Consider the following 12,526-nt stretch of genomic DNA (forward strand, 5'->3'; position numbering starts at 1 on the left):
TTCATGAAAATGCTAGTCGAACGTTTCAGTGAAGATGTTTGGAGTAAAGGATTGAGCACAAAGGTAAGCCTTGCTCATTTTTTCACTATATTTGAATTGTGTCTATTTAACTTAGCGGAAGGTAGACATAAGAAATGTGTCCAGACAGACGTTATTGTATTTTTAATATTAGGTTGTTGAAAGTTACAATGTATTTAATGTTATATTATTCTAACAATTATACTCTATATTTCTTTCAATAACGCATTAGGTAACTCTTATCAATAACGTTACATTTTGAAAACTTTATGTAAGTAGGTCCTTCGAATAATAATTACGTTTACCGTGAATGTTTGTAAGATATTTGGATGATAACCAATGACGAAATGAAGTTTGGAACTCGAATCGATCAATTTCTAGAACAATAAAGACATGAGCTACTTTTTATCGGGAAATATGTAATGAAAATTCGTGAAAATTTTTCACGTGGACGGAGCCGTGAGACAAAGCTCGTTCTAACAGCTAAATAATTGATTTCTATTACGCAAGTAAATATTATGTAATTGCAGTGTTATGCGATCAGCCTACAACGATTTCAATAGTTTTTTTTTGTATGTAATGAATCATTGTATAATTATTTACTTGTTACTTATTATTAATTGGAATGCATGGAATTCACCGTATTCACAGGGAAAACGTCCATGCTGCTAATGTTGGCCCTTTGGCTGTGGGTCACAAGTCTAACAAATCAGAATGACGTTGGCGTTAGGCCAAATCCTAATTGACAAGACGTCTGACAACGAGATCGGTTGTACGCATTGCCGTGGAGCAAAACAAATACGATTTCGCTCGACCGTGTCTGTTGTTAGGAGAAGTGATGTGTTGGAACGTTGTAATTTTATAATTCAAAAGGCTTGACCGGTAACAAACATTGTATTGTACAATGTAGGACAATTAAAATATGATGTAAAGTTTATTTATTTAGCCTGTTTAATATTTCCCATGGTTGTCACAATTTGGAAAAAATATGAAATAGATAAAATAAGAACTTACGAAGTCGAAACATACTTATGTAACTAAATAATTATAGGTTCGGTTTAAAGTCTTAATAGACTTTAAACCGAACCTATAATTATTTAGTAGGATTTGATAATTCAAATCCTATAAGTTATAAGCTTGAAAAATTTCTCTAATAATTCATAATTTATTAGCTCTAGCTCACAAGGCATGGCCCCGACGTCATAAAAGTCTTTCCCGGATAACTTTTATCGATATAATTTTAGTCAGATCGATAAACTAAATTCGGCGTGATTATTGTATGGGTCAGCCATTTCAGAATACATATGTGAAACCCTAACAAAAGCTGAGTAAGCATTTACAATAATATTTTTCAGATTAAATAATATGGTTCACTGAGTTATTAAGTATAGACTTAAAAATAAGTTATGAATAAATTTAATTTTCAGCGAAAGGATGCCAAAAGGAAGGAGAAGAAGAGTCCAAAAGATAAAGCACGCATTTAGAAAAACTGGCGTCTTCAAAATAACATATTAGGAAGCACAGAGTATGACATAAATAGTGGCAGTGTGGAAGTCAGTTGACTATATAAAAATGAGGTTGTGAGAGATGTAACGATGGAGGCAGAGCGCCGGCGCCGCGGCTCTTGCCCTCGGCTCGGCAGTTCGCGAGCAGACCCGTTGGCGCCAGCAGTGCCGGCGGCCGTCTGTCCTCGCGCCGGCCGCACTCCGACCCTCGCGCGACATAATACAACAACCGTTCCGCTCCACTACATCAGTGACACGTGTTACACCTCGCCCTCTGTGACGTTATTTTTGAGTGCTGCCGATCGCCGAACACTTGGTTGAACTCTGATCGAGTATGAGTGTCAGTAAAGCGGTTGCGCCCGCTCCGACTTAAGTGCTTGTGAAAATTTTAAATTGCAAAATGTTTTGCTTGATTAGAAAATATATGAATGCAAGTGTCGGTGTTGAAAGAAACAACATGCACCAGATGTACAAATTTCAATACGATATTGTGTTGAATCCAGCTTAAACACAAAGAAGAGCTAAACTAATTGTTACGATGGCTCTATCATTGAATATATCTTTATTGTATATTATTATTTCGACGTGCCAAATAACATTCTTAACTTCAATATGTCCAAATGTGTTATGTGAGTGTCATAATAGTATTTCACAAATGTGTGAATCGTGTTACTATAATTTAACCTTGAAAGAAAATAACATGAATGTTTATCATTCAACATCGGTATGCTGTAACGAAGACGTGAACTTAGTTTGGTTTCAGCTTTATGCGAATAAAACTTGGACCGAAGTCGCCGTTCAATACAGTAACACATGCAACATGAGCATAGTTGATTTTGATGTGTTATTATTAGATACTTATTCACTTTCTTTAAAAAATAATAGCATTATTCATATTAAACTTAATGTGAAACCACAAAATCTACAAGAGATTGATTTAACATCAAATAGATTACAATATGTCAACAAAGGACTCTTTAATAGTTTTATAAATCTGCGTAAGTTAAATTTACACTGCAATAATATAACCAATATATACGAAGAGAGTTTCGACGGACTGACTAAATTAGAGTCGTTGGATTTATCTGAGAATAAATTAACCAGCTTGGCGAATATTTTTACTCCTTTAAAGAATCTTCAGCATCTTAATTTGAGCAGAAACAATATAGAATTCATTAATGAAAATTATTTCGATAACTGGTTGTTGCAACATTTGGACGTGTCTCACAATAATTTGAGGAAACTTGCACCCGGAGCTTTGCAGTTATTACCGAATTTAGCACGTTTATTGCTTACTGATAATCCGCACCTGGGCATTACACAATTGGACTCGCAGCTGCTAGTGGGCACTGGACGCCGGCTGCAACAAATCGATGCGTCGAGGACTGGACTCTACCAGGTCCCAGAAGCGTTTACACATTCCGTACGTTTTTTGTCGTTAATAGGTAATAGAATATCTGCTGTCAGATGCGGAGATTTAGATAGCTATCCATTGTTGCAATCGCTCGATTTTTCTGACAATAAAATTGTTTCTATTGAAGATGATTCTATAGGAAGATTGGAAATGCTTTTATTCCTAAACATAAATAAAAACTATCTCACCTCTGTACCGAAATCATTACCTGACGAATTAAAATATTTATCGATTAATAATAACGTGATTAAGAATTTGTCTAATCCAGATTTTAATAACTTACCGAATCTTCGTATACTCTTGTTACAAAATAATAATATACATTATATAGAAGATCATGTTTTTGATGATTTATTATCTTTAGAAATGTTAGATTTATCAAACAATCCGATACAAACATTATCATCGAGTACTTTTGATGGACCACTATCACTACGCGATCTGAGACTCTGCTACTTAAATTTGTCTTTGCCCGAACAGGACGGCACATTTCCAATGTCCTCCCCGGAAAGCGTACAAATGCTACATCTTCAATCTAGTCCGGGATTGGCAAAACAATTTTTAGCAGATTCCGCAGCGTTAACTGCTTTCACACATCTGCAATATTTGGATTTGAGAATGAACAATTTATCGCACATAAGAAATGATTTACTATTTTATTTGGGACAGTTAAAGACATTACGTCTCCACGGTAATCATATAAATTGCAGCGCTGAGTTGTGGTTAAAAGACTGGATTAATGGTAATAAAACGCTGTCCAGTGGCGAGACATGCTACTATTCCACTTCCGAAGCGAGAGCAGATATAACAAAGTATAATTGTACATTTCCTGAAACGTTTACTATTAGCGATAGTCTCCCACCAGTAAATTTGTATAGTACCGAAATGATTAATAAGTTACTCAGATATTACGGTTACCTTAACAATAAAACCGAAAGAAACTCAAAACGAGGTCTTCTGAGAGAAAAACCTAAATACAAAAATATAAAAAGTAAAATCCAATCAAATAAAACAGATATCATTAATACAGTGAATTCCAATAATTATTCATCTGAAATGGGAAAAGTACAGGACACGATACTTTTGAGAAATGAAAATAAAATTACTATAAATGATTATTATAACGGAACGGTTATAATAAAAGCCCGAGAATCGTCTAAAGGTTTCGATCAAAATAGAGTTTTAAATGATCAACTCGACGTAGACAAATTTATAGATATAGAATCTTATTTATCAACACCATTGCGGAAGTTAAAAAATACTTTAAAAGCCGATGTCGCCGAAGTGGAGCCAGCGACAAATACTGGAAAGCGGTTAAATACACCCATCAGTAATATAAAGAAAGTATATAGAGAAAATTACGGAAATGAATCAAAATTGGATTCAATGAAGCCTTTAATTAGAAATGTACTTCAAAATATCAGCTTATATGAAGCGAACACTTCAAATTCAAATGAAAAAGGAGAATATTCACATTATCGGTCCGCTAGCAAAAACTATGCTCAATATGTGGGTACAGTAGCAGTCTGTAGTTTAATAGTGTTCTCTTTAATTCTCTGGGCAAGCTTTCGACTAAAATACAGAAGCAGAAGAGTTCCAATCATTGAAAATGCCAATGAAGATCAAATAGAAGTCTCCAATATATCTAGCAGAGTACTATGGTGACATTTGCGAGCAGCCGACCCTACGCCTTTTGAATACGACTCTCTCCTTACGTAGCACTATGTAAGTATTTTTGCTAGCATTTGGTATAGAGTGTGTTTAGATTGATGATTTGCATCCGTGCATTACGAAGAGCAATTTAATCGCAGACCCCATTTCGCAACATATAGTTACAGTAACGGTGTGGACTGTACTTTGTCATTCTGCATCCATTTGTATTACAACTTTAGTACCGATCTATATTATATGATGAATGTTGCTAAACTTTTTTTTTATAAAGCGCTGACATAAGTACTTATAGATCCAAAACCATGTTACAAAAATGAAAATATTAAGTATTATTGCATTAATACATGCATTTGACACTATTGAGTTTTATTTTTTTTTGTACTAAAAAAAGGTTTTTTTTAACGTTTTGAATTTATATGGGTATTTAATTTGTCCAGTAATTGATTGAGTAATTAGACAGACACGCTTAAATTCGAGATGTACGTTTAATGAAAGTACATGATATTATGTACTTGATGCCATTTATCAAACTTTCATTATCCAAGCTCGTTACTCATCGAAACCAATTTAATGAGACCAACCATGATGTCTGCCGTAATTTGTTAGATACTTGGTTGGATTAGCAAATCATTTTGGTTCTAACATTAGATCAAAATGACCATATTATGTGTGAAGTGAACAAGTCCATTAGAGGTGGAAACATATTACGTCTCACTATTTACGTCGCGGTCGGGGTCAAACGGAGTAAAATACCGAACAATACCTACGTATGTTTATGAATGTTTGAATACGGTCTATATTATAGGTAATCTTTACTACTATGAAACGGTGTATGTAGATAGTCCTTTCTTTGTTTCAGCTACGGGTGGTCGGCTGCGAGTGGCACAGATTGTTTGTGATATAATTGGTACATATTTTTTTTATTAAATAAGTACAAATAGTGTAAACAGCGAGACGTTAAAACGGTATATTGGTTTTGTCTACACTGTAAATATTATGACTGTTTCCTAATATTATCAAACACTCAAGTGTAAAGTTGGATAAAAGTAACTCATTTACCTACAGGTAGATGTTTCTTAATATCCAATTTAAATTTTGACCGTATCGTCAGGCTTGCATAGTGAGATTGCCTTTTGTATAGTGAGTAAATTGTAAAGTTTGATATAGATATCATTCGTAGATTTACTACCTACTCTCTGCGCGAATGCGAGAAACGTTAAATAATAGATTAAACATTTTGAAAAAGCAGATCATGTCTTCCCTAGTAATCCTTCTAAAGTAATTATAATGTACGCATAAACATACATGTAATCTTCGAGTAATTTGTCGAATGTTTAAAGTGCCAAAAAATTATGTTGTTTAATATTTAACTTGATATTAGTGTACAATAATGACGTTAATAACGTTACAGCAAGAACGTAACATTTTCCACACTGTGTAGTTACTTTATCAGTTTACATATGCGAGCTTGTATTCTTTTAATTCCTCGCATTATATTGTCTAGTCATGATAGCGTATAGTAATGTAGGTATATGTTACAGTATAGACCCGTTTTAGTTAGAACGCGTTTTTCCTAGTCATTTATATTTCTATACTTCTCCCTTACCACTACAATTTACTGCTCATTAAAGAGTCATTTAATACTAAGTTTAACTAGACAAAACGCGTTTTAAATGATTACTTAGTTAAAACTGTTTCAATAAAAGTTAAGGGTGATAGAGGGCGGGAAACAAGATACGAATGTGAAAAAATCCGTGGTTTGTTACTGTGTGGAATAACTAGATATCAATAGAAAAAATAATTAATAAAAAAAATCACACCAAGACTCAAACTCGATCATCTGCAGATTATAATAACTGACTATTTCCTCACTTTATCGTCGATGTAATAATTAGTGTTATTCTAATAATATCTTTGAAAAGCAAAATATTTTTTGAAATTCCGAATAGTTGACAATGTGTACATTAAAAAATACGTAATGTAATTAATGTAAAGTTGATAGTGTTGTTTTCTGTGTACGAACTTATGTACTAAAATAAGTGTGTGCAGATCTATTCGTACTTAATATTGATAGTTCGTATCCAACGTTACACATAATATCAATACATTTCATTCATCATTCTGAAACCTAAGGTTGTAACTTGATATATAACATTTTGAAGACAATGGTGTGTAGATATATGTTTTTACGTGATTGTAGTTTATGATGTACAAACAGGCAGAGATATAATAAATGATAGAATGTATAACACTTTTATTTTATAACCCTAATTGATTATAATCCAAAGGTCATAATCTGACGGTCAAATATTTCCACAGTTTAAAAAAAATATATATACTTTTCAATTAGCATTTACACGTGTACATGAACATACTGTATTATTTGAGTTATGAATAGAGATACTGTAATTTTAATATTGGCTACGTTGAATCTGTGAAAGAATAAATCTGACGAAATGAACCGATTGAACTGAAAATAATGTTCTTTACGATTTATCTTAAGAAAAGTCGTGCTCGCTGGGAAATAAAAGACTTGAACGTAGGTAATGATTTTTCAATATTTGTATTGACAGAAAATATATGGTACCGTCTATAATGTTGGCATTCACATATATTATATAGTGAGCATGTGAGTTAACATTGTTTCGATGATATAGGTATATGTAAAAGGTCAGTTTAAAAAAACGATTTAATTATTTTTTTTATAATATCTTTGATCTACGTATTTTATATTTTAACAAATATTCCCAATTTGAATTTCCGCAAAGGTTTATTTCGCTTTTTATAGTTTAAAATTTTTACGATTTGTATACGGTGCTATAAACCGGTCCAGAGATTTTGTGGTATTACGTTGTATTTTTTATTATTTTTTTTATCGAGTTACTTTAATTTATTTTATAAATGTTTTTGTACTATGTACTGTAAAACAAATATAGCCTATACAGGCAGACAAAAATGACGTTAATTAAATAAGTACAAAGTAATACATAACCTCAAATATAGCGCTATTAATTTTGACATTCTGAATGCCGAAAACACTAAGTAAAATAAACATTAAATTCAAAGTATGTCCCTAAGTTAATTAATTAAATTTAAACTCATAAAAGACACTAATACAATAATTAATTAAATATCTATTATATATTTTGTACAATTCATACGTGTAAGTGAATTTACGTAAGTACTAATTTAAACTTTTAAGAAATTGACAACCCGGTATTTCTAATCAATCGAGAAAAAGTGGCCCGATTTGTTTTCAAACTGTCTATTGAACAAGTGGTATCGATCATACTCTATAATATTTGCTCTCGCAATCCTATCACGATATCGGCGATGCCTAAATAAATAAATGAAAAGTTTTTGTTTCACAGAGTGTTTTAAGAAGTGCAAATAGAAGCCGATGGAGAAGGAGTGATTGTGTGCCTAGCGGAGAGAAACTCTTAAATGTTAACAAGGTTATTCCAAGTTGTATGATGAAATGTAAACAGCCCTTCAGCTATTATGAGTCGTGGTGCACAAGACAAGCAGTCTTGGAGCAGCGTCTGTGTTTGGCTTAAATATTGATATTGGGGCGTACTCAATCCCTGGCCGCTATTTCACCTACCCTGCGCGTCTTACCGATGTGAAGGGGAAACGGGGACTTGATCTCCCCTTTTCATTTATAAATGCATTTTAAATTAGAATGCTTAAACGCCTGATAATTGTAACTACAGCCTTGAGAATTATATTTTCGAGTATATTCCAAGATTTAGTTTTTACGTATTATGTGGTCGATATTATGATTTTCCGTCGAAACCAGTAAATAGGATTTGTTTCAAGGACAACTGCCCTTATACAAGTTATATAGATGATTATTATTCATTAACAATATATTTTTTTGCAAATTTTGTCTATACCGAATTGGATACACGAGACTTAAGTAGCGAGTGGAATTACATTAATAACATTAAAACTGTATCTGTAATTGCCTATGATTAATTTGATTTAAATTTGTTCCGAGATAATATATAATTTTCAATAAATTTTAAAACAAATACACTGATAGAACTGATAGAACTGATAGAACTGATAGAACAGTGTTTTATTCTAGTATGTTCATAGGATGGTGTTTTATTTTTCATAGTGAACGAGATATAAGCCATGGCTCAGAATTCTATCTACTTTAATTTTAGATCTTAATAAATCATAATTGTAGGAGACAAAGGTCGTTAATCCTAGATGACTTTAATTGCCAACCCTTTTAATCCCGAGCTCCGATAAAAGCATTTAATTAAAATAGCAGTAAATACATCAACGAGGCACCGCGCCTTGGGAAGTGCGCACTGTGAGGTAAATTTCAATATAATTATATCGCCAAGGAGGAATGGAATTATTTTGGAATTAGTGACGGTATTTTATTTGATTGGTACACTTAAATTATTTGAGTCCTTGTAATAAACTGAGAATTAACTAATTTCTAATGTTTACACGAATGTTAGACATTGAAATAAAACAATTTCTAGTTACATGTTTTTTTAATCCCTTTTTAAGTGTCCCATGTGGGTAAATACTTTACGTCCTACTTGTATCATAATACCCAACGCAGGTCTGGTGAGATGCCAGAGCTTCCGGTGTTAGTCAACAAGAGCAGTCAGACATAGATAAGGCTAATTGGACCGAAAGATGAAGTACATATTGATGACTACTAGAGTACCGATCTATGATGAAAATGGTAAGGACAATAAATCAGATTTATTTTTTCTACATACTCGTATGTAGAAAAAATACCGAGGCGCGTCGCCTGACTTACATAAAAGTTTCGTTAACTTATATAACCCTCCAACATTTCAACCGACTAAGGCTGATTATGATTTATTAAGCCGATACTTACACTCTATCAAAACTTGTCTTTTGAATGCTTCATGGTTGAACAATTTTGCGATTTGTTTATATATTCGTTTATTTTATGTCCGGGTAAATTAAATAAGCTGAAAATAATTAAAGTATTGTTATAATTTATCTGTGACCAGTCGATTACATTGTAAACGTCATTACAAAACTTTTAACTGACAAACTACGAGTATTGGGTAAAGGACAAATACTTTGTACCTGCAAGATCATCACAGTGTTAAATGAAATGATATTCAAACTGCAATTCGATAAAGATAGTATAAAATTATTGGAATGTACCAGTTGGAAATTTTAATTTTAACTTTTCAATTAATTTACTACGCTACGGCGCCAGTTAAAATATTTTACTTAGGTATCGGCTTGAAAGTAATACGATTCACTTGACAGAAACAGTGAGGTGTTTACAGGTAATGAAATCTGTATTTTGAACATCTTTGATGTTGCGGTACCGTCTAACATTATGGAGAAATAATAAGATATTTTTTTGTTAAATATAATGTTTTTCCATTAAATGAGATCTTTGTTAAATTAATATTTTTTTTTCTCAACGTAGAGTAGTTTAAGTGAAGGTTCAAGGATGCTATATATTTCTAAAAAAAATAGTTTTTTAAGCCCAGAGACACATTTTGTGTTTATTCGGTACCCGGATAGAGATGGAAAATTAGTAGGCTATAAGTAAAAAATTTTGGACATCAGTCTTAAAATATACTAACTTGTTTTAAGGAACTTAAAACATTTGTTTATTTGATAATAAAAAGAAAAATACGTAAGTACTTAATAACAGTCGGGAATGGAACGCCGAAAGGGTTTGATTCCTGTATTGGGGCAATGTTCAAGTGATGCGCAAATATTTGTTTTGGTTATGGTCGCACGGGACAGAAGGTCCTTCGTAGTGATGACTGTGATATACGTTAATGTTAATTCAGAAACACAAATCATATTATGTGGTTACGGGAGATAATTTCATGGCTTTAAATAATTCTGGAAATAGTTTACGTTGTAGGCAAGATCACATATATGTGCTTTAATAGTATAATATAATGAGGTTACATAACCCTGTTCTATTATTGTGTCGTCTATGTTTACATAATTAGGTGATGGATCTCAAGTTTGGCACGTTATACCGATCATATTCGAATCAACGTGGGCGAATAGACGTGGGTGTTTTCAATCTAAAGTTCTGGGTACTTTTTCTACAGTTTATGCGTAAATGTGGTGTTTTTTGCCCGTTTCGTCAATAACTTGCTAGAAAACGTCAACACACCGCCATTATATATTCGTTCGATCACAACCGTGGAAACAACAAAGAAGTCAAAAGTTGAATATATCAATCTTCCGTATGAATCTGGCATAGTATATTTCAAGCTTGCCGGAGGTTTGGGTCGCTGGAACGTCTTTGAATTATTTATTTATCTAGTTGCTTCTCTTCTGTTTTCAAGTTTAGCTCCATAAATATGTATTGTATGAAATGACAGACTAAAAGTAATAAAATATTAAATATCATAATACATGTATCTACTAAAATTCAGAGAGATACTTCTCAGTAAATTTAGAATTGTTTGTCAAACATCTGCAATCTAATAAATGGTTTGTGGACAAAAAGAAAATCCCAGTGTAATTAAACGATAAAATACATGGAGGGTGTGGTAAGGCTTGACCACAGAGCGCCTGCCGCCGGGCCGCAGCCTGCATTCAACGACCTCATAATTCATATAATTCATTGAAACTGTAGCGTCACCGGCTTCAGCTTTCACTAGTTATGCGAGCACTTATCCTTTCTTTTTTATATTCAGTGGATTAACATACATTTTACCACTCGCTTTGACTGAACGGATTCTTTGAGCATAAAGAGCAATATAGCCCAAAGTTTTCCTTGTATGCATACCTGGTTCATAAAGTTTAGAAAATATAGAGCTATTCGAACATTTTAATATTAAGATAAAATTCTAAAATATAATGGGGATGGGCACATATTTTAGAGAGTGAATGATGTCTCATAAATAGATGAAATACTATCTTATCTTACTAATATTAAAAATCGATTAACACAAAGGCAATTTTTTATTCTGCCAATTAGCTCGCACGGAAAACAATGAAATAATTTTAATCTGATTTTATAAATAATGGCGCTGCCGTAGAAGAGTGTTTCAGTGACTTATAGCGGGAACATCTTATAACGCGGGGGAATAAGAAGCGAGCGAAAGATTTTCATATATTTTAATAACACACTTAATTGTTTTTTAACACACAAATAAATAATACATTTGTATCACAGACTTTACGATACATTTTAATTGGGCCACCAGAGGCTGAATGTTCGTTCCGTTTCTGAAGACGTTAAATTATTCATAAACCAGTGGCACTTTCATCTCACTTTCGTCACACTGAGTTCTATGTATTCAACAGCAAAAACAACTCTTATTTTTATGAAAGTATTCCGGATATTGAGGTTTTGTTTACATATGTGTGTTATTTTTTCGAAGGCGTCACAAAATACATAGAACCTGAGCCTCTTTTTGTTGATATGCTGTTTGGGTGATATAGATACTATTTTGATGGTATTCATGTCTAAGACGTGCGTATCTATGGGCGCGCTGACGCGATTTACCAGTGTAATAGTGAAGTAGAGTTAATATAAAATTACACAAACAAAGCACAGTACAGTCTTATGTCAGTGAAATTAATACTGAAGGGAATTAGCGAGTTATCTTCGTACATGGATTTTGTATTAATAGAGGTTATGCACAAGTTTTTCACGTGTATCGAAAGTGCATTGTGTGGTTAGTTTGATTTTATTATAACTAGTTTATAGGTATTAGGAACAATGTCATTATTTCAACTTCAAGGTATTTAATGCCTTGCTCGTATTTACATATTATGTGGTTGCAGCTTCTCAAAACAAATCGACGACATTAGGTATGCTAATTATGTTATAAAGGTGCATTTCTATTTCAATTTACTAATTTCATAAATCTCTTCCTAGCTTAGGTTACTATACGATATAGATCAGTTAATATTATGAATTTTC

The 12,526-nt window shown here is 32.8% G+C and overlaps 1 protein-coding gene across 1 annotated transcript; it reads left to right on the forward strand.

Moving 5' to 3' along the window:
- The first annotated feature begins 1,516 nt into the window (after nucleotides 1-1,516).
- LOC115446174 (slit homolog 3 protein) lies at nucleotides 1,517-6,854 on the forward strand. The gene is made up of 2 exons (XM_030172743.2): nucleotides 1,517-4,662; nucleotides 5,468-6,854. The coding sequence occupies exon 1, from the start codon at nucleotides 2,062-2,064 to the stop codon at nucleotides 4,600-4,602; it is 2,541 nt and encodes an 846-aa protein (XP_030028603.2). The 5' UTR covers nucleotides 1,517-2,061; the 3' UTR covers nucleotides 4,603-4,662; nucleotides 5,468-6,854.
- Nucleotides 6,855-12,526: the final 5,672 nt, after the last annotated feature.

Source organism: Manduca sexta, chromosome 20 (genome assembly GCF_014839805.1).
Source record: "Manduca sexta isolate Smith_Timp_Sample1 chromosome 20, JHU_Msex_v1.0, whole genome shotgun sequence".
In the NCBI taxonomy this organism is placed as follows: domain Eukaryota; kingdom Metazoa; phylum Arthropoda; class Insecta; order Lepidoptera; family Sphingidae; genus Manduca; species Manduca sexta.